At 33.0% G+C, this 24299-nt stretch overlaps 1 protein-coding gene and 1 long non-coding RNA gene across 4 annotated transcripts in view; one reads left to right on the top strand and one right to left on the bottom strand.

Annotated features, from left to right (window-relative positions):
- The first annotated feature begins 4762 nt into the window (after positions 1-4762).
- Positions 4763-24299, top strand: part of LOC141449811 (uncharacterized) — a 47676-nt gene continuing 28139 nt past the window's right edge. Inside the window, exons 1-3 of one of the 3 annotated variants that reach the window (XR_012455711.1) lie at positions 4763-5047; positions 6880-7074; positions 7510-9627. This is a non-coding gene — a long non-coding RNA (uncharacterized lncRNA). Of the gene's footprint in view, positions 5048-6879; positions 7075-7509; positions 9628-24299 lie in introns of those variants that run through there. The other 2 variants (XR_012455710.1, XR_012455709.1) reach the window with 2 other exon arrangements.
- The window catches only part of twz (BTB/POZ domain-containing protein twz), a 133755-nt gene continuing 129266 nt past the window's right edge, over positions 19811-24299 (bottom strand). Inside the window, exons 5-6 of the mRNA XM_074119615.1 lie at positions 21893-22074; positions 19811-21799 (exon numbers count right to left, since the gene is read on the bottom strand). Of these exons, the coding sequence (XP_073975716.1) occupies positions 21566-21799; positions 21893-22074 (416 nt within the window). The 3' untranslated portion in view covers positions 19811-21565. The remainder of the gene's footprint in view (positions 21800-21892; positions 22075-24299) is intronic.

Raw genomic sequence — 24299 nt, forward strand, 5'->3', positions numbered from 1 at the left:
CAGTCATATATATAATATATATAAAATACATTTTGTTTTTGAATACAAACATTGTAGTTAATTTATTATTTACTGTTGAGGTCTATTGCCCGAATTCCTGGTAGTTGATATTCAGTTTAAGTGATTGGTATGCTAGAATATTACATGTTTTGGGGTGATACAAGTTTTGCTTTTTTTTTATTGGAAATAAAAATAAAAGTAATAATTAAAAATGAAATACTTAATCCAATTTACGAGAAGTTGTTTTAGCAGATCGTTGAAGGTTTAGTTATCTCATCGACGATCTGGTTAGAAAAGGGATACGTTCTCCAATACCATTTCTGTTTTTTCTGTATAAACTCCGCTTTTAAGATCAGAAGGATCATTTGTAATAGCTGATCGTATGCATTAACAACATCCTCAAATCGGCTAAGAAATTAGTTATAGTTTTACTGCTGATTGGAAAAGTGATTCTTTAATAGACATAATTCTTAAAAGATAAGTGCCCAACGGAATTTGTTGGCAAGAAGAAAACAATTCGGGAAAAACAGAGCGATCGAGTGTCGAAAAACCGTAGTGCACAAAACAGGCAGAGAGTCCGCAACTGCTATGATAGGGTCTATCCCCTAGGGATAGATACTCACTCGGCATTCGGCAATCGATCAATTAAGGAAAAAAGCAAAAAGTGTGTTACTCGTCTTATTCTATTTCCGAAACGGTTCGCTAAGGATGTGTCGAATTAGTGACAGGAATTGTGCCTCGCATGAGGAGGATGGGCAGGGCCACATGGAGTTTGTACTTTTATGACACTGTAGAGTATAACCTCCATATGGATTCAACTCTGCTCGCCTATCTTACCTGCGAATCACATCTTTTGCAACCACTGATTAGTTGCGCTCCCGCTCCAAACCGTTTAGCAGATGAAGAAAAAATAATTTTCAAGACCATCTAACAAACCAGATTACTAAGCATTTTAGATTGTTTCCAAAAGAAGAGTTCATTATAGTATGGTTTATAAAATTTGATGGGCCAGAAAAAGAAATTGGTGCTTTTAAAGCTAGAGCTGACAAGGATTTCATTTACGTTGTCGGATAGTGGACAGAAACCGTCTACTATCCAAGGACAAGCGAGCTATTTTCTATTTTTGCTTTTGAGTTGATAATGAAATTATCAGTTTTTCCGTACTATGTAATAAAGGTAGTATTGCGGTGGAGATTGTAAAGCTAATATGTATTGTAGTACTGGGTTCGAGAAAGCCTATACATACGTAGGCTACATACTACATCAGTGTAGGTATTCGAGGATTGTGACTATACCCAAACCTGGAAAAACGTATTATACTGATCCTAGACATCTTGGGCAGGATTCGCTTCTTTAGAACTAGCATACACATAAATATATATATTGCTAATAGATTGACTGAGACTGGAAAGGTGAGTGAATTTAACCAGTCAAAGAACGCTGGTTGTTCAATTTACTTCGGATTTTTTTTTTCTTTATTTCAGTTTTGAGTGTGAAGAAAATTATCGTATCATCAATTGTGAAGCTGGCAGTTTATCGCCTCATTTGTCTTGTTGAGGGTGAGCAACTCTGGAGGGAAATTCGATTGGGGTACTACCTATCATAAGGCTCAGTCTATAGAGCAGAACTCAATCATCTTAACACATTGAGCGAGTTAATGGAAGCTTTGAATCGGGTTGAGGAGCGATGCAGAAGTGTAACTATCAATCTAGTGTAAGAGCTCATTTATATTAGTTACCGTCGTAAATAAAAATATAATAATTTATTCCTATTAAGGGAAGGAGGTTAAGAGATGTGAGGAGATGAACTACTAGGAGATTAACCTTTATATTAAACTGAATTGGAATCCTACGTAGAAGGTTTTAGCGTAAAGACTAGAAAGATTTTTTTTGGCAATGTTCGACGTTAGTAGGGAGCTCATAGGGCTTTAGGCGATGCCATTTAATAGTCTTTACAGCAGGGCGCCCTTGTACAGAAAAACTTTTAGTTTTTCACGGCAGCTTACGGCTGTCATGAACCGACACAGGATCACCATTTAGTAAGCAATCATTGTCGATTCTAGCGAGGATTAACTCTCTGAACAAAACTAAGATTTTGGGTATATCAACTCCACAGAGTAGGTGATTATTACAGCTTAGCAAGTTTATAGACTGTTTCCACCTTTCAATCCGGTGGTTAATGCAGAATTTCCATAGAATCTGTTGATCAAGATAAACGTCCTCATCACTAGTTTTATTCATTCATTTCATTAGCTTTACCGAATCTAAGTTTAATCTCCTCCTTCGAGAAAAATAGCTATATTGCTTCTCTCTCGGCTAGTATATTCCTTGCATTACTTGTTTTAATTTAAAGGTGATATTAAGAGTAACTGGAGCCTGAATGGTTTTATGAGGTTTTTATAATGTATACTATAATCAGTAATGGGTTGGTTTTTTAATGGCCAGGAGAAAAGAAAGGATCAGATATATGTATTTAAAATTTACGAAAAAACCCACAAGCTGGAGCTGCTTGTTATTTTTATTTTATTTATTTTTATTTTTTGAGAACGTTTGTACATAATAAACTCATGAATTATAATTAATATTACATTTATTTATCGTTTTATCATGTTTAGTATTATCTATTAGAATAAAGATATTTGAAAACAATATTTTCTTAGTTCTCAGAGACTGTACCACTAATATGACCACTGTACAATTAAATACAGAATTTTGACTCAATTTTTGTACTTGGTTTTATGTAAGAGAAAGTGGAACTACAGTGATTCAATCCATGCTTGACAAATGAAACCATGATCAACAAAATTTAATCAGAAAGGGACAACTTTTTGGTTACTTGAAATATAGTAAAATCGATACAGCATTAGATAAATTAATTACAGGATTGGAGTGTTTGTCGATGACAGGAATTTTAACAGAATATGAACTTTGCTTCAAACTTAAGTTAGTGCAGAAGTTAACTTTGACCAAATGATAGGCAAAAGGAGAACCAAATAACTTTCTTCCTCTCCTAATATCTACATCAAATCTGCCAAAAGGTTTTAAATTCGTGTTAATGACAGACCAGATTACTTACCCTCTCCTGTCGAAAACAGTACTTCTATAGAAACATTCTCTTCTTTAAAAGATAATTTCCAAAATCTCTCCTTCATGCCGTCTTTTCTAAATTATTCAGTTTTAAGAACTTTGATTAAAAATTAATTAAATACAGTGGCTTGATGTTTTCTTAAACTTTGCTACATACCACAAACCATTTATATGTTCTTTTAATTATATATATTTTCCCTTGGTTTATAACATAATTTAATTTTTCATGGAATCAATATTTATTCTTTCACTAATTTGAGTTTTAATTTGGTATCTTGTCGAACATTGTGACATATTTTTGGCATTGGTTCACAAGTTTTTTGGGGCATGAACAGGAAATTTAAGATGATCAAACACTCCTGCTTCTAAGAATTGCCAGTTCTATTTCTAAAATGAATATTCAAGCACAGTGAAAGTTAAGTCAAACAAGAATTCTGTCCTGTAACAAATTATGCAGTAAGGTCATCTGCCAAAAAAATTACTGAAAATTTCAGAATAATTACAAATCGATGGACTGAAATTCTTCCATCTGTAATTTTGGTCATACATTTCATTTATAAATATTCATACATTAGAACAGTAGAATATATTTACTAAAACATCACTTCATTTCACCTGAAAGCTTAATTTCTCTCTCCTTTAAAAATTTCTTTTTATTAAAGTTATCTGTAAAAATGTTTTAAGAAAAAGTAATATCAAAAAGTATTCTTTGGTGCAAAAAGTTAGAAGTTAAAAATCATTGGAACCATTTTCAAATTTATTTTAAAAGGAACTTCTGACTGCCCGATCTACGTCAAATTTGGGGTATTATTTATACAATGAATTTCTCCAACCTTACAGGTAATGAAATTGTAAGACACTGAAAAGACACTTCAATGGAAAATTGAATCACCCCACCATTACCTATCTTAAAATTAATTTGCCTGGGAGATTGCTCCAAAAAAAAAGTATTGATCAGTACATTTACAATGAGAAGACGAAGTTTAAAGAAACTCGTAAGCAAAATTACAAAAAAAAAACTCAAATAAAGTGGCAATAAAATAAGTTTGGTAACCCGATTTTGACCAAAACATCGCGTCCTCTGGACGAAAATAATCGCAACTTCTATTAATACTTCCATTGCAAGGGGTAAAATATAATCTGTTTAGGCCTGCAGTGCTTGATGATATTGTCAATTTTATTTATCGTAGCATGTTTTTATAAACAGTTTGGTGTTGTAACTCAGTTTCCTTATTCTCTGCACCAAACTGAATAATCAATATCTGATGATAAATGAAACTCCGAAATCGGTCAGAAATAAAAAGACATACGTGCCACGACTGATAAAACCATCGTAAAGAGGTTATAAGAAGAAGTCGTTCTTGAAGAATAATAAGATATATTTGTATTTGAAAACAAGTTTAACAATTTCCTTAACTAATTGTAAGAAAACCTTCACTGTTACAATGACAAATCATTTGAAATAATACATCTCTTTAATGCAGCTAGCAGTTTTTTTTTATTCTATGTACTAGTACGATAAATCATTCAAATTTCTATTCTTGTCTTTCACCCAGGCACTGCTTCTTTAATGGTAAAAAAAATCTACTCTCTACTTGCCTAAAAGTTTATAATATTAGAAACTAGCCATTGAACAAAAAAAAAGTGTAAATTGACTTATCTCATTTAGAAACAATTTCCATTTTCAAAATGAACTTGATACTATCTTGAGAATTTGATATAAACGCGCTCTGAAGTAAATTGTACTCTGGACTCTTCGTGCATACACAACGGAGAACGTTAGAGAGAGGGAGATTAGCTAACTCAATAAGAGTTTACGCCGTGTTTCAATGATCAAACACTGCACAACTCGTTTACTTTACCATCAAAACAGATTATACCGTAATTGATAGCAAACTGCGTAGAAGCTTCAAAGTTCCCTAACTTCCTAAATAAGTTATTTATAAAACACAAAGTATCACGTATGTATTATAATATGTAATATATATATATATATATTTTTTTTTACATAGTTAAAATAGCAGTTTAAGAACCTTTTTCTTTATTTTTATTTTAATAGTTACTTATCTTTTTTTGGGAGCAAAGTTGAGGATGTAGTCTCAACCTCTCTTGAGAATGAACAGTATTGCCCGGGAGTTTTTCTCGATGTTGCTCAGGCCTGACACTAGGGATTCATTGCTAAACTCAAGAGCATCCTATCTACTACATATTTATAATTCTCCAATATTATCTGTCTGCACGCTTTTTTAGTGTCGTAGGTGGTAATACCTACTCTTCTATATCCTCAATTCGTGCAGAAGTGATCTTGGGCCTGTTCTTTGCAGAATAACCCTCTGATATGCCTACCAATCCTCATACTTATACGTGTGCCGATGACTCGGCAATCCTCACCCCTCACAAAGACCCGGTCTTTGCCTATCGCTAATTTCAATCCCATATAGAATTTCTTGAGCCTTGCCTAAAGAAATGGAGATTTGAAATAAGGAAGGGTAAGAATTATTCTTCCACCGATTTACCTAAACCACAACAGAATGTGTTAAGTACCTAGGATTCTTCATTGAAAAACGCCTATCCTGAAATTCGCCTTAAGGTCTGTTGGGACTGACTCGAGCGTTTGGTGTAGGGATTGGAGGGAAGTAAGTCTATCTTATAAAGCCGCTAATGTTCGCGCTATTTTTGAATGATTAGGTGATTACCTGGTCGATGGTGAAAGGGTATCTAATGAAAAAATCAACGTTAGCGCATGTTGACGGACAATTTCATTGTCATTCGGCAATAAATATTATGAGGCAATTGGACCAAAATTTGGTATACAGAGAAAACATCTCATATAAGCACGCATTTTCTCTCATTCACCACACAGTGAGAGAGGCAATTCTGTAAAACTCTCTTTTTCAAGTAAAGGGGAAACGAAACATTCATTACATGTGAAAACAAAAAATCGACACGTACAATCGTATAGATGCTGGTAGTCACTTTTGTATTTATTTTTTTTAAATAGAAGTGAACTGTTAATTCTGACTTTAAATACCACTCAAATAAATCCTTAAGGAGTATTGTTTCAAATTTCTTCTCAATTTTACCACTGCCTCTAAAGAAGTTTGTAACATGCTTGTCAGTGAAACTAATTTAACTTCAGCAATTAAACTTTTTTACTTGTCAGTTACTTTTGCAATCAAATTCTTTAAGACTTTGTAAATATCTGTTGTGGAAAAAGATAAAATTTAGAAACATAATGGTTTACTTATTTGATGGATTAAAATTAAAAGAAGCTAAAAATTTTTTCTTCCCTAACTTGTCAGCTTCATTAGAGTAATTTACTTGAATAATAATTAATTTTTTTTTAAAAAAAGAACATTTATTAGCGTGAAGTTTGAAGTTCTAGGCCATTCACTGAAGTGGCGTTTCTGTAAGTTTATTATTATTATTATTATGATACGTATAAGTAATTGTCAACTGATCTGTCGAATTGCTTTCTTTGCACAACTTTCAAAATAGAAAATTTCGGCGAATCTGTGAATTTAGTTGCAATAAATAAAGCGGAATATCATTTCTTTTGTTGAGAGTTAAGACAAAGCATTTAAGGCTAAGAAGAGGGCAACAAATCGGAATAGGTTCCTACCATCACCAGTCTGCGGTATCTGCCAATGAAGCCATTGAAAGATGGCTGATAAGAAAACTTATCCTTTACTGGAGGAGTATTGAGGGACTCCAATTTAAAAGGTTGATTCCCGCTCTTGACATTTTCTAAATGAGAAGAAAACTGAAAAAGCAAATTATTGTTTTGTTGCAGGGCACTTCCTTCTTAGGAGAAGCACACCCATCCAAGTTTAATGGGATAGCTACACTTTTTAGAGAGGCGCCACGTTTAGAGGTGAGACCTACAAAGCTGTTAGGTTTACCATTAGGTTCGATGGCGAAAAATTGTCCAGTTCTGAATCGTCTTCAGCGATGATCGCTCAAGTCCTCTACATCGGACCAAATAAAGGTAGCAGGTATTTCAGATTAAAATTTTTTCTTAAAATCAAACGTACGTACGATGGCTCTTTATTTGGGCCCACTGTGCTTCTTTAACTCCCTGGTTTACCAAATAACACTCCTAGCTGTCACATCCTTCCCCTCAAGTGACTCGACCATCGCAGCAGCCTTGCATAAAAGTGGACATACACGTACTTTACAAAATCCACTTTCGAATATGTAGGCAAGAAATGCTACTTGCATATGTATCAGCTTTCCTCATCCATTAGAAAGTCTTCCAGTTGAAGTAGTAATGCTGACCAAAAACTCTTATGATTTATGAGCAGATGCTCAGTTTCAAATTATTAACTCTTCTATTATTCTTGTATTGCCATACCCTCATTAAATTATATGTTGCTTTGCAATATTTGATTCAATACAAATGTTTATTTTATTTTAAACATAGGAACTATATTAAAATTATCGTATAGAGATGGTAAAAAGGGCGGAGTATAATCCTGAAATCACCAATCAGCTCTATCTGTGGGCGGTCTCAACGTTCTTCCCTGAGGCTTAATAAAAAACGGGTCTTGGCCTTCAGATGAGAGTCACTTGGCATGTGAAAGCAAGAGACATTGACATTAAAAAAATCATCATTTTAAACACAGATGTTATAGACCAAGCTTTGAATATTTAATATGTGTACATTTATAATTAAATACTTCACCTTACAAGTTACAGAATAGGAGAATTAAAGAAATCGTTAAAAGTTTTCTTTTAACAGTGATTATGCTAACAATGGATTTGAATAAGACAGTAACTCTGTAAGTTGTAAATGATATTGAAATGAAGGGAGAAATGGAAGTTTAGTAAAGGATGATTGGGCCACTCGTTTCTTCCTGATATCACTTTATTAAAGAGTAATTAGTTAGACGAGCATTGCAGGACATGCAAAGAGGGCAGCTTGCAAAATCCATCCGCTTTCGGACAAACGAAAAGTTCGCTGTAATCAACAAAAGAAGAATTAAAAACATCTTAATGTAACTAAAACACAAACTTCTCAAAAAATTCTAAAAAGTAAAAGTAGTGGAATCCTAGAGGAAAATCTGGATATGGAATACTGTAAATACTGTGATGAACATTAATTAAAAAAAAAAAAAATATTTAGTAGTTTACAGTTTTTTATTAAATACGTACAATAAATAAATATAAGTTAAGGTATAAATGAGGAGCTTAGAAGTGAAACAATCTAAAGGTAGCAGGATGATGATAAACGGTCGATGGTGATGATGATCTTCAGGCCTTAAGTCTGGTGATTCAGTCACCGTGGTGGATTGTCAGGAATGACTAGAGGTGAGAGACATATGAAAGGATTAGAGCGAGTCGAGAGAACAATATAGAACGAACATTGATTTAAATTGCTTCTTTGGCTATCAAAAATGGGAGGTAAAGAATTTAAACTTCTTTTTCTGCTCACGTTTTAAGTGTTCTTCAAAGTTTTTTTTTTTGCGTAATTAATAAATCAGATTTTTTTTATGGTAAGCGCATTTATTTTTTATTTATCTATATATTTCATCTCATCATTCCTTAATTTTTATTGCAAATTTATTTTACTTTCTGCTATTGTGAAGCCCAGAAAAAGACAAGTAACTCCAACGAATTGTTGGCAAAATAGAAATTTAATTTCTTTATAGAACGGTAAACCAATTAATCATAATATTCTGCGTTCAACAAATTTAAACAAAAGATTACATTATTAAACTTGCTTTCCGGTTAATAATGTATCCAAAAACTTTGTCCGAATTAACTATTCCGTAAATTATCTGTTTGAGGAGAACAATGTAATTTCAATTAACCCTGCATCATTCTCAATGTTTCTGAAGATTAAATAAAGATTTTGATTTTATGTCTCCCACCTACCCTCCAGAGTTAATTTTGACACACTTTTATAAAAAAAACATAGCTGACACCCATATTAGAATAATGTTAGGCGCCAGGGTAGCCGAGCGGTCAGAGGCGAGACCTGCGAAGCTAATATGTATTGTGGTACTAGATTCGATTCCCGGTCTTAGGCCTTGGATTTTATTTAATGGTTTATAAAAGAAATTTACAGTAAAGTAAGTTTGCTAGTCGCCTCCGTCCACGACATCTAATTGGTAGTTGGACGTTAAGCCCCGCCTGAAAAAATATGCGATTACTTTACTTTACTTATTAGAATAATGTTTGTGTAGGGTAAATAGATAAGTAAAAAGAAGATTTATTTATTTATTAGTTTTCTTGAAGTATGCAACCCTATTTCCAGACATTACATTGCTTTTGCTTTGAGCAAAAAACCAAAGTTTTTCTGTACATTTTTGGGAGCTGTTGGGCTGAATAGGAAGCTAAAAAGGGTCAGCATGCAACATATAAATCTATCTTCCTAGCTTCTGCTGACCAAAGCTAATAGTATACAACTGAATGGTCCCGCCGGTAACTGATCACGAGTCTTCATACGGTTCAAGTAGAGTGCTTCTGTTGAATACATCCAGCATTTAGACAGTGACTGAAAAGTGTTGGGCCTGTGAAACCTCCTTTTCCTATCTTTTCTTTGGCACTTAAGATATCGTGGTGTTTCAGGATAGTCTGGTGGTAAAACCCTGAACCTTGTTAAAAAAATATGACGTTCTTCTATTTCTACAAGGAGTCATCACAGTAAACCTCTTTTAGAAACATGCTTGGGTGTCCCGTCACATATTCTAATTTTAGCAAGAGAAAACTATTAAAGAACAAAGTACAGGAATACTCAATACCATCTGTTGAATGGAATTATCAAGTACATTTATTCATGTTAACAAAGTTTCAAAATAACTGCAATCATACATTTTTAATACAATCTCCGGGAGCTCTTCAATTAAAAAGCAAAATGATTTAAATTTTATCAAATTTTGAAGAAGAAACAAAATTATTGACGTAAATGAACGATTCACCAATGGGTAACTTCTTTTTTGTTTAAACACTTTATTTTTTCAAACATAATAATTTTTTTGATGTCTTATTATTGTGAAAATTACGATTTGTTTTTAATTATCAATTTTATTTTTTAGAGTACACTATTTAAGAAAGGAGAGTTGAAGATAACAGATCGATAGACAATCAGGGAATTGCAGTCACTTAGCCTGTTAGGTATTTATTAGTGATGATTTGTAGAGTTATAACAAGACTGCTGAATTGAAGTCATATATTGGAACCTTTCATTAATTAATATAATGCATTTTGATGGCGATGGTCTATAATGAAAATTTCTAGAGGCAATGGCTATTAATTATCAAGTAAATAATAGAATCCGTCAAAAAATTTGAACTTGAAATTTTTACAAAACAATTTGTTTAGATAATTATTAAAAAAATCTGTTTTATTTACAAGAAACAATGTTATTTAAACAAACAGTATTCTCAGCATTACTGGAGAGGTGACTGCGATAATGTTCCTTATTATTTGAGGGCGGTCAAAGAGTAGTTGAAATAGACATGCTAGTGGGAGATGCCCCAATTCGAAGCAACAGTAGGTTTAGTTTGGAGAGGCCCTAAATGCTTGGGAGATTTAGGGCTCAGGGTTATCTCAAGATATGTAGACCGTCAGGAAGGCGTTGCTTTAGTTTCTGCTTTGGGAAGATAAGAATAGGTAGTGTCACAGTGGGCTAATGCTTCACGCCCTTGGAGGTGCTACCATTAATAAAAATAATGTAATAGTTGCAAGAAAAGGAACGATTTCCCAAAAAATCTAGAGTAAAATTTAAGTAAGCATTTTTTTAAAATAATGATCCACTTCAGACTTTGCCACTACTCTTCAGATGCCACTAGTCTTCTGAAGTTGCGAATCAGTTTTTATTAAGAACAGTTGGTATCAATTTTTCTGGGGTCAATTAGTCCATGCGGCACAATTCTATTTCCATAATATGGAGATTGCGACTATAGATGTCTTTAAAGTTCACAGTTTTGCTGCAGTGCTGAGGTACTTGTAGTTAAATTGAACTTGACGGCTTCCTGCAAAACGGCATCAATGACAATGACGAACTGTTGTCTTTAATTCTAAGACCATGTCGCCCATAATAAAGTTTTGAAAAAAAAACGTTGAATAGTACTACACTCGTTAAGGAATGCTTTTCATTGCACATAGAGCACGCGAAGCTTCAACAGCTTTACAGTTTTATTTTCCATTATTGGGGCAAATTTATGATTTCTGAAATACTAGTGCAATTAAACCTATTGGTTAGAAGTAAAGTATAATATTAAGACGGTGTACAGATAAGCAGGAGATGCCATGGTTCGAGAACGGAGAATATAAAAAGTTAAGTAATGACCATTTTTTCAGGCTGTCTTTAATGTCCAACTACCTACCTTTTAGATGTCGTGGACGGTAGCGAATAGCAAACACACTTAACTTTAAATTTCTCAAATATACAATTAATTAAAATCCAAGGCCTAGACTGGGAATCGAACCCAACTCTACTACGCATATTAGCTTTGCGGACCTTGCCTCTAACCGTTCGGCTAACATGACGCCTAAAAAACAATATTAGTTTTCAACTAGCTATAATCGCAACTTCAGGTGACCTTCATTGGTAATTGGATATTGCCACTACGCCAGGAGACCGGCGCGTCATTCTTTTTAATGTGTTCCAAAAAAAATATTATTAGTAAATTTCATTATTTCATCCCCGTTCGCAACATTTAAGTTGTTAGTTGGATGTTAGGCTGCCTTAAAAGTTTACTTTAAAGCGATTGTTTAACATGGACGTAACAATATGTTATCTGCAGTGTATAAAGTTTGATGTAATAACTTATTTGGAAACTAAGTGACCGGGTTAAAGCAACGACTTAGATTTGAACACGGATTTGATTTTGTTCGTCTCTTTACATATCACCAGTTCAAAAATACAAAAATTCTGAAAAGTTACTATCAATTCTTGAAAATATTTTGAATCAGTTAAAAGCCCTCTTTATTGGCTGACTGTTAACTGACGGTACGCTATGATATGCAGGTAACATAACAATGTTATTCTAGAAGAATAAAATTTAAAAAAAAATTATAATATTAAAATAAGTAATATTTTGATTTACAATAAATGCGAACATTGTGTGTTCGTACAAAAGGGAACGAGTGAGATAGATTGTGGCTGAATAGAAGGTATCCTATTTCAGCGTTGAACAATGGTCGGGCTTGGTAATGAGTAGCCCAGGTACATCATTAGTTGACTAGGTAGAGCTGCCCGAAGGGAATCAGCCTGGAGGCAGCACATCCTTCTCCGCCTCCAATTCGACCGCCGCCACAACCAGTTGCCACCGCCGCTTTCTCTCTGCCATCGTCATCATGACTCTCTAGATTGAGTTGCCCTCTCAATGCTATAACTCACCCCTTTGGGCTATTCACCCGCACAGTCCAACTTGCCTTCTACGTATAACCAACACCTACCTACCTATTTACCCTTTTGCCTGCATAATTCCAACACCCTAAGGCTCCCTTACATACCACCTCCTTTCTATTTTCCATTCTCTCAATGTTTTTAAGCCAGTCAATATTCCAACCTTTTCAGCTTTGTCTTACATCACCTTCTCTACTACTGCAGTATTAAAAAAAATAAATACTAATAATAATAAAAATAATACACAATGAAAGTAGACTTTTTTAAAGCATATAAAAGTTAATTATTGCCAGTATAATATTCAGATTAGGTATTAAAATTTTTATTCTATTCTTTACTTTGTTAGGAAGAATTTTCAGTCGTGGGTTTGATGGGTTTCATCTAAAACTACATTCGTTGAGTCAATTGAATACAAAAAAGTAGTTTTTACAAATTTTGACTGTTCCTGAGGACAGTATGGTGTTCAGGTTTCCCAGTATATCTTCCAATAAACAGTTTTTCTTCAAAAATGGAATGTTTGTTACACAATTATTTACGATTAATATTTAACATGTATTAGTGTAAATGGAACTTTAGAAAAATGACAATCATTTCCTTCCCCCAAAAAAGCCCTAATAGAAGTTTTTTTTTAAAAAAAGAATTTTTATAACAAAAGCTGTAAGTATCAGTGTAAGTGTAAGTAACAGTGTGCTTTTGTGTGCTGTTGGTATAGCAAGTGTAAAATAAATCATGCTAGTAACTCTAAGAAAACTAGGAATCATGTTAACTGTAAAATTGCATTTCTGGTTGACCAATTTCCTTCAAAAATATAGAATTTTTGATTCATATTTAATCCATATTAATTTTTAAAAGGAAATAAGTCCATATATCACAGCGAACTGGCATTCTACCGGACTGACCCATCACCTCCTCCTCCAAAAGTGCCCTTAATCGAATTATTTCAGAAAAATGTTTCTTATAAAAGTTATAGAACTAATTATGAACTATAATTATACCAAGTTTTAAAAAAATCTGAGAAGCGTTTTTTTTTGCATTGAAAAATCTTATCAATAAAGTGATACATCCGGTGGTCATATTTTCACCAAAAAAACATTGTGGCTTCTTCTGGTGGCACCTGAATAAAATATCAAATTTGAAGTTTCTGCGATTCTCCGTTCCTGAGATATACAGGATAAACTCACTACAGAGAGGTAAAGTCAGCACAAACCATCAAAGACCAATGGGTTAGAACCTAGCAAATTAGCTGGAAAAAGAGATTTCCAGGAATTACTTGATCTCTAACCCATGGATGCTTGGCCGTGTTTTTTTTTAACATCAAATTTCCCTCTCTTTTCTCTCTAACAAGCCGAATGCGATTGGTTTTTTCAAAAATTTACTTCATTTTCAATTTAATTTTTAACATTTACTCAAACTATTTTTTTTAGTAATACGTACGTAGTTGGATTTTCTTGTTAACTAGTTTGTTTACCAAACAGTAGTTGATTTATATTACCCAATACATCCTAATGGGCCTATTTTAGAAAAATAGAATGTGCCCACTCACACCACACATTTCTCTTACCACTATGTATTTAGTTAAGTTTTCTTGTATTAAATAGTGGTTGTTTTATGTTAAATAATGTTTAATTAATACATTGGTAATTTTGTCTTTGTGGGTTGGCGGCATTGTGGCGTCAGTAATGCGGCTTGTAGCGTCTGTACAGCGTCATTGTTGTTGTTGTTGTTGTTGTTGTTGTTGTTGTTGTTGTTGTGTACTGGGAGTTAGCGTCAAGTGTATATAGTACCTTGTGTAATAAAGTACAATTAAAATAAAAAACTATAAAACATATAAGTGTTGTTTATTCGTAGCAGCTGCAGCAGAAACCTCGCAATTAAAAACATTAACAAGAAAACTTTTAACAGGTTATGGGCCCAGGCCGTTGTCCATCTTAAAAACTACTAAAGGAATATAAAGGTTAGTTGCACGTTGCTACATTAAAACCCATAAAAATGAATCTATTAAACGAAGTGATAGAAATAGACAAGTTAAAGAAACCCGAGGACTTCCAGTGTTGGAAATTTAAAATAATTTTAAGGGATTAGCTATGAGGTTAGCATACTGGACTCCCACGCGGAGGTCCCGGGTTCGAATCCAGCAGCTGACCCTTAGATTTTCTCTTCCTAGGAGCTTCTTACAGCTCACTGTCCGGTGATGGACAGTGTTGTCTGTAACGAGAGAACACTGTCCGGAGGCCGGCAGTGCACTGGAAAAAGCTCCGGGCGCTAATGACCTCAGCTGTTGATGCGCCAAAAAAAAAAAAAAAAAAAAAAAAAAAAAAAAAAACAATTTTATTGAAGGCCAATGGGTTATATGGCATTGTGTCTGGGGAGGAAGCGTCACCTCCACAAGACCATAAGGACTATAATTTGTTTGTTCAGAGGGACGCAAAAGCGCAAAAACTCATTATCCTCTCAATAGACAAAATACCACTGACACATGTTATGACTTGCAATAACTCTAAAGAAATGTTCAAAAAACTAAAAGAAGTGTATGAGCGTGATTCAACGCAACAAAAATTCGATTTAATGCAAGAATTTTTTAACTTCAAGTTTAATAATAGCGTTGATATATCAACTAATATTAGCATTTTAGAAAACCTGGTTTTTCGGTTAAAAGCCCTGAATAATGAAATAAACGACAGCATGGTTATGTCAAAAATTTTAACTAGTCTTGACAGTAAATATAGACATTTTTGGAGTGCCTGGGAGAGTACCCCCAACGAGGAAAAAACACTGTCAAATTTAATCACAAGACTAGCAAATGAGGAGAAACGTTTCTCATGCTCAGAGGATGTTGCAGTAGCATTCAAAAGCGAGATTAAAAATAAAACAAATCGTTCTTATTCAACACCGGTAAAATGTTTTAGTTGTACGAAACCAGGACATATATCCAAGTTTTGCCCCAATAAGAGGCAAAGTAAATTCTGTAAAATATGCAAAAAGAATAACCATGATGAGAAGAACTGCTATTTTAGAAAAAATAAACACCCTGAAAAACACGACATATCTTTTCTGGCTAATGAAACATCAAACTCCAAGTGGATATTGGATTCGGGATCTTCGAGTCACATGACGAATGATGAAATAGTGTTACAAGGAAAACGGAATTCCAGTGGCCTATACTCGGTAGATCTGGATATTAAGGAAAGAGTAGAAGCGAACTTTGCAGAGAATTTGAATCCCAGAACATGGCACAGACGTTTGGGACATGTAAGTCAAGAGTGTATTAATAAACTCAGTGGAATGGTGGATGGATTGAATTTAAAAAATGAAAGATCTCAGTTCGACTGCGAGACATGTATGCAAGCTAATTTAAATAAAATAATTTCTTTAGAAGATGAAGTAAAACAACTGTACGTAGAATTACGAGCGTCTAAAGTTAAATTGCTAAAAAAGATCGAAGAAGCATCTTTGATGACTAATAAGTACATGAAAGGAAAAGGTGAATTAAAAACGGATGTTAAACCATTAGAAAATCATATTTTAGAATTGAATGAAGAAAAAAAGAAATCTCGAATGTAAGCTTAAAAAAATTCAAAGTGAATTACAGTATAATCAAGTTAGTGAGGATAAAATCCAGACTGATATAATAACTGCACCAAATGGAAATTCGCCTGTTAAGGATAGAGAAATCACTGGGAAAAATAGAAAAGAGAGACGGAAGAAATTACTGCAATTACTTGCTGAGAAGGAAAAATCGGAGAGAAATGTAGAGAAAAAGGAGAAGAAATTAAGACTTGCTGATGAAACAGAAAACATGCCTTTAGAAACTTATGCCAAAGAGCTAGAACAGCTGAGTGAAACCAGTGACAGAGAAGTCAAAGAAGAAGAAGATACAGTAGGAGATGAAAAACATGCTACAACCTACCAAATGCTCAAAAATAAAGGATTATTACCTAAAAGAAAGAAAGAAGTGAGAAATCCGCGAGTAAGGTATAAAAATAAATAGAAGAAGAGCTTATATAGCTTACTCAGACGCTGACTATGCGGGAGACCCTGAGACTCGTCGCTCAACAACTGGATTCGTGATATACTATGGAGGCGGGCCGGTTAGCTGGTGCTCGCGAAAGCAAAATATAGTGGCATTATCAAGTGCGGAAAGTGAATATATTAGTAGTGCCGAATGTTGTAAAGAATTAATTTTTATAAAAGAACTCATAAATGAACTAACTGGTAAAAACTTGAACTGTACATTATTTATAGATAATAAAAGTGCTATTGATATAATAAAGAATGGTAACATAAATAAAAGATCAAAACACATAGATGTAAGATACCATTATATAAAAGAAAAATATGACAACTGTGAAATTAATGTAAAACATTGTAGTTCGAATGATCAAGTCGCAGACATTTTCACAAAACCTTTAGGTGGAGTAAAATTCAATAAATTTAAAGACTTAATTGTTTCATAAATAAATGCATACCTGATATAGATAAAGATAAAATTAGGGGGTGTGTTAAATAATGTTTAATTAATACATTGGTAATTTTGTCTTTGTGGGTTGGCGGCATTGTGGCGTCAGTAATGCGGCTTGTAGCGTCTGTACAGCGTCATTGTTGTTGTTGTTGTTGTTGTTGTTGTTGTTGTTGTTGTTGTTGTGTACTGGGAGTTAGCGTCAAGTGTATATAGTACCTTGTGTAATAAAGTACAATTAAAATAAAAAACTATAAAACATATAAGTGTTGTTTATTCGTAGCAGCTGCAGCAGAAACCTCGCAATTAAAAACATTAACAAGAAAACTTTTAACATTTTATATTACACCATGTTCATAATTTAACCCGACTCAATTCTTAAACCTTACCAGATGAGTTGCGCGGTTGCTTATAAAAATTATTTTTTAAATAATAATTTTTGTTAAGGGAAAAGAATTATTTATTTTAAATAAATGAACACTAAATGGTCAAAATTAACTTTAATATTTACACGAATTTAAAAAATAAAAGTTAAACTAATAATAATCACATTTCTTAAAAATATTTAAATTATTCATATTTATATTTTATGTATATAACACGCTAAGTGCAATCTATTTTGATTAAATTAACTTTAACAACACATCCAATATAGTAATGTTATTATTATAAACAAAAGCATACATAACCAATTTACACAAAGTTAGACATTACAACAAATAGTCCCTTTACAAGAAACTGGTTTTCTCTTTCCTTTAAAATTTTTTAGTATTTATTATTGGTTTGTTATTAGCAATTTCCAATAACAATCTAATGCCTAATTATGCTATGCGCACAAATTCTAAACGTCACTTTTTTTTTATTACTGTTTTTAATAATAAATATATTTATATATGTATAATGCTTACAAAAAAGTTTATTTACATATTGGTCGAAACGGTCACTGAATTCAGTCTTGGGCAGAATCAGATCAGTTGACCGGCTAATCTTTCTATTTTCTTTTTAGGAAAATCTTAATATATATCTACACTGGGCCAAAAAAGTCTGTGAACACTAACCTAAATATTATTACTTTTATTATTATCTTTGTAGAAACTTCTTTTATTTCCAAATGAAGTATACTATTCGATAGAGAGAAACCAGAGTTTTCATTTTATATTCAATCTTTTATTTTTGTTCAACAGGAATATCACAATTACATGTTTAACAAAACAACACCACACACGAATGCAAAAAAAGTCTGTGAACACTTTGCAGAAATAAATAATTCTTACACATTGTACGTGTATTATAAATTTTAAAAACTTGTAGGACCTCCTTTGTTCCTAATCACTTCCAACAAGCGAGCTTTCATCGATCCTACTAATTTTGTGGTCGTCAATGTTGGAATTTTATCCCATTCTTCTAAAATAGCGTTTTTTAGTTGTTCACGGTTTCTTATTTCTCTTTTATTTATTTGGCGGATGATTTCATCCCATAAATGTTCAATTGGGTTAAGGTCTGGTGATTGTGGAGGGGCGTTTAGGCGCCGGGGTGTATTATATAAAAGCCATTCCCGAGTTTTTAGTGCGGTATGTTTCGGGTCATTGTCTTGTTGGAAGACAAACGTTCCCTCCAACCCTAATTTTTTTGAACTTTCTCTTAAATTGCGTCTTAATATATCCACATACACATATTGGTCCATCATACCATTAATTAGATCTAACTTGCCCACTCCTTTAGCACTCATGCACCCCACACCAGAATGTTGCCTCCCCCATGCTTAAAAGTAGGCTTCATATTTTTCATTTTCATAGCTTCATTTCTTTTTCGCCACACTTTTTGTCGTCAATCAGACCCACATACATTGAATTTCGACTCATCTGAAAAGATTACGGTTTCCCAGAAACTAGAAGGCTTAGAAACATATTCTTTCGCGAAATCCAATCGGCGGTTACGATTTATTTTATTGATTAAGGGTTTTTTTCTTGGGACTCGACCGCAATAATCGTATTCATGTAATTTATTTCTAATTGTCTGTGGTGTTACGCTTACACCATAATCACTTGATAATTCTTGACTGATTTTTTGAGTGCTTGTCCTGGGTTCTTCTTGAAATGAATCGTTTATGAAAGGAATTAAGTTTTGGTGGCCGCCCACTGCGTGGCCTACTAATCACATTTTCGTAATTTTCGTACTTTTTAATAATATTATGCACCGTTGAAGAGTTTTTTTGAACTATCTTCCCTATTTCTCGAATACTTTTTCTTTCATTTCACAACGTCACAATAAGTTCTCGAATTGGTCTGGGAACTTCCATATTAGTGGTTAAATATGTACTAATTAGATTATTTATTCACAGAACTGACTGTAGTGGTTTCTACAATACAATAGAGAACTTTCAAACTTTATTCAATCGTTTTTCTGTTTGTTATCTTAATGTTTTTACATATTTATACAGCTGTTCACAGACTTTTTTTGCATTCGTTTGGGGTGTTGTTTTGTTAAACATTTAATTGTGATATTCCTGCTGAACAAAAATAAAAGATTGAATATAAAATGAAAAACTCTGGTTTCTCTCTATCGAATAGTATATTTCATTTGAAAATAAAAGAAGTTTCTAATAAGATAATAATAAAAGTAATAAAATTTAGGTTAGTGTTCACAGACTTTTTTGGCCCAGTGTATATATTTTATAAATATACCTTAAATTTTATAAAACTTTTTCATGTTATTGTTTCTAAATTTTTTTTTTTTTAATTATTTAGTTAAATGACAGATAATTCTTTTTTTTGTTGTTGTTGAAGGGTGCACAGCGACCAAAAGGTCATTAAGTCCAAAAGTTGTTGCCAAGGGCGTAAAGAGAAAGTGTCGAAAAACTGTGTTCACTTGGATAAGCGACATTGGGAACATTTAGGAGAATACTCCTGCTTTTTTTTTTTTTTAAATTTTTAATGAAATAAACATGAATATTTTCTTTCTTTCATAAAGTATTAATAATCGTAATCATTAGTAATCCTTCCTGGTGATTTATGTGATAATTAAAACATAAAATTTAATCTTTTCCACGCAAAAAATAAATAAAACGCGTCCAGTTGTACTAAAAAGGTTTACGGAACCACTCAAGGTATGATTAGTCAGACGAATTTTGGTCTCTTTTTTCATTTGTAGAGAACAAACTGATTCTTTGATAACAACTCTCTTACATCAAATCAGTTTTTATTTCTTTCTTATTAAGCAGAACAACCTGCTTAAACATTAAGCTAATTATAAAAACATGGTCCCTTTATATTGATCAGAATTCGGCAATAATAATTATAAAAATTAAGAGAGTTGTATTAGCTCAATTTTGATTGTTCATGTAACAATAATTGAATGTGTGAGTTCATTCATTTATTACAAACATTAATTTATTTGGAATAATCGCTTTTTTCAAAGAATTATTCTATTAAAACTTTTCCCAAGTTGTTTTTGAACCAAAACAAGTATTCAATTTTAAAAAAATCTCACATTATGTTTACTGCACTATCTTGAAATTATTTTTTTTATGTTTTTGCTCTTGAATAGCTATATTTATCAGGTGCATTTCAAAAGATGGGTCTCTATCTCTGTTACAAGGAAGGCGACTACGAGAGAGCAGGTGTACATAAATATTTTATTAAGATTGCACATCAATAAATTGAACTTTGGGGGGCCTGAATTATGGAATGAATTCTTTTTTAACAGTGCAGAACGTGATTACTAGAGACTCACTTAAACGAGTATAAACAAAAAACAGAGTCTTCCAATGTTTTTCAACCACATTTTGATCAGAAAAAGTGCACCTACTCTCTGAAGAACCAAAGTGGTTTCACTCTCGCGCGTTTCAAGCACCATATGACCGGGACAGAGACATTTTAAAACCGATGAATTTCCTTAAAATAAATAATTTAACATATAATATGTATTGTACATCTTTGAAATTCAGAAAACTTCAAATCTGCAAAATGTTTTTCCAGCTGAAATCTGACATTTAGAAAAGCAAAAAGTGTTTCAATTGTTGTTTAATTTTTTGTCACGAAATACAGAAACGTTCAATCCGGTTGATTAACCCGTTAAAATATAAAAAATCCAGATTCATGTTTACTTATAGGAAAGTTTCATTTTTATTTTTCGAAACAATTGTTTATTAATTTGGACTAAATGTGGACCAAAGTAGAAAATTATTTTATTAACATTCGCCCGATTAATTGAAATTTAACAAAAATAAAGCTCAATGAATTTAAAAAAAAAAAAATCTGAAATGATAAACATTTTAAAATTATATAAATTAACAAATAATATCAAAAATAGAAATAAAAGGACTCGCTTTTGATAAATTATACATATTTATAACATTAGTGATTAAATATTTGACTGATCTCTGTAATAATAATTTAACCAATCATAAAAATTAAGGTAACTCACTAACCAAGAGGCACGTAATTTAATCAAATTATTGAAAGGGTACGTAAAAGATTTTAATACATAAATATTTTGATTTCAAACTTTTCTTTTTTTGTAAAAATCGAAATGAAATGGAAATAAGAAACTTATAAACACTGTAAAACGTAACAATAATTATTTTAATTGCTGCAAAGTTAAGGGTGATGACAGCCGTGTTTTTGTGTGATCTGATATTTAATTTTCATTGGTTGTCATCGTCTGTCAAAGTTGTGCTCTTCTTACAAGAAGGTATTCAGAAAATTGTTGCCCTTCAACGCCTCCACCGTTACTTCCAGCCACTCTGAATCCAGCATTTAATAATCTGGTAATCGCTTGCACTGAATTTAATTTGCAATATCCATTTAATGGAAAACGTATCACTTGGCGAGCATCCGTTTGTGTCCAGGCGACCCCGCAGCGTGCATCCATAGCTGCTTGGCCTGTCTCAGGAAACACCTGCATAAAAAAAAAAAAAAAAAAAAAAATTGAAATATAGTCTGCAACACAAAATTTTAATTACCACTGTTAATATTGTAATAATATTAATACCTCATCAAGAAGGGCTCTTTCACCAGACAGCATTATCCTCTCACCAAGATCAGGGCTAACATGAATGGCAACGCATTCGTAACTTTCTTGGGCTCCACTAGATTTCTCCTGACTTGGACCATTCTTCATGCAACGACTCTTGGAACGTTCGTTCTTCATTTGTTCTAGTTGACGTACCATTGCTAAACAAAATAATTGCATTTCTTTTGTAAAAACTCTGACGTACAAAAAAATAAGTACAATAAGTACTCATCTTATCTAAAAATCAACGTCTTTATTCAAATACATCAGCTATGCACATTCAACTTATAGTTTACCGATGCCAACGAGTATTTTGAGTACAAGAGTAAGTCCTTTGGGAACTTCTTGATTGTTTCATCTTTTCTGAAACTCTTCCACAGTCCCTTAAAACACAAAAGTCAGACTTCTTTTTTTTTAAATTGATCTCTTACACCAACAGAAAATGTTTACTCGTAAACTAACTATGGCCTATACTATTTTTCCAAGACATGTGATTTTGTCACATGTTCACTATTCTTACGTATTTTTAACCTATATTTTCTATTTCACTTATCACAGTAAACGGATGGTGGCTGTTAACAGTTATAGTAAAGACATGTGCGCTAGGGAACTAATGTTTGAAAATGAATCGACAGTGACTTGTATATAGCCTCACAATAGTAAATGGTCGTCCTGAATCTTTCTTCTTAACGTTACTTAACTATAAAAATACTGCAACCATCTTCTTTTCGACTTCATATAGAGCACGAATAACTTCAGAAGCTGAAGGTTTATACTTTATTTTAATATTTCGTGGGATATATGTCTCTAAAAATGCTAAATATCAAGCGTGAAAGGAAGATGTAAAATACTATAGTTGAAGATATAAGTAAGAGTTCTTAAAAGTTTAAAAGTAATACAAGGGTGGAAGCATCAATCCTTTGAGAAAAGGTTTTGAAGCCACGAGCTTGGATTAAAAAAAAAGTTCAACTAATTCCGCTAATTTTGATATTAAATTCTCACAGTTTCATTTTAAATTCATCACGGAAGTGTGCGCGCCAAATCCATGGTCCAATTTCATCAAACAACTCTTAAATTGAACAGCCAACTTATAAGTAGATGTTTTATTTAAATATAATCCGAATTATGGGTTGACAATAGATGGTCAGCGAGTATTAAGTGTAGAAAGAGAAGAGAAGTGGGCCTCTTTGCAGAGCTCTAAGTACGAGTAAGAGGGGGCGAAGTCTCACTGCCACAGTCATGGCCCCACTACTCAATAGCGCCCTAACCAACTTAAACAGTCACTAATTATTTAATTTCAGTAGCCAGCCAACAGGTGCTGCGTAACTCGGTAACCGGCTCTCAATCATGCCATAAAAACACGATCTCGTCTCTCTTTATTCTAAAATCTTTTACCTGTCGAACGCAAAACATCGCCTTAATTCAGAGGACTTGTTTATAAATATATAATAACTGAATGACTCTAACAGCTGAATTTTAATTTCAAACAAATCATTGAGAAAATGAATAAACTGATTCATGAAATAGCACTTGAATTTAGTTATCCAGATTAATATTATTCTTTGATGGAGAGGGAAACAGTACGCTGCAACCTTCCTAAATCTATTCTGTGCTCACATCACTGATGCTAAATAAGATCCTACCGCATTCCTTCTCATAATCCTGAGAGGGTTCTTGGAAGATTATGTTTCTCCAATACCTGGTAATTTCCCAGACACCTAAATCTTCTTTGAATGATGGCAACACGATCAGTTAGGAGATATATAGATGTTTCAAGAATAGTCGACAAAACTCGATTCAGAGATCCATAATAATAATAATAATAATAAACTAACAGAGACGAGAAACTACCTAGTCGCAGTACCCTAAATTGTTTCTTGAGACCATGCAAAGAATAGTCAGAAACGAGGGAGCTTTCTTGTTTAAGAATTAACTCTTAAGATTAAGTTGTATGGAGTTCGTGGAAGTGGCAACGTTTTAAGTGGAAAATAAAGAACATTATGGGAAATATTGTGGAGTGTTGACGATGATGATTTAGTTTGGAATGGAGGCTTCAAAATGTTCAATGAAAATTGGTATACTTAACTGAACCTCGAAATTCTATTCCAATATGAGAGCTTAAAACTGAGTTACAAATTAATAAAATGATTATTAACAAGAATTGATCTGGTAGTCACGACAGTGCATAGATAAATTGTCGATTCAGCCTAGTATAGAAGATTTTCAACGTTGAAACGTTGGAGGCAAAAATAATTTTTTCACAATTGTGGTAAATAATTTTTGATTCTCCAGTTCCGCAGAAGAAGATTTGACTGAAGAGTGCTGATGTTTGTTACAGGATATTTGTGAATGGAGGAAACTGCTATCTCTTCTGTAAATGTTAGAA

Source organism: Rhodnius prolixus, unplaced genomic scaffold (assembly GCF_049639745.1).
Source record: "Rhodnius prolixus isolate KJV_2025 unplaced genomic scaffold, Rpr scaffold_2, whole genome shotgun sequence".
Classification (NCBI taxonomy): domain Eukaryota; kingdom Metazoa; phylum Arthropoda; class Insecta; order Hemiptera; family Reduviidae; genus Rhodnius; species Rhodnius prolixus.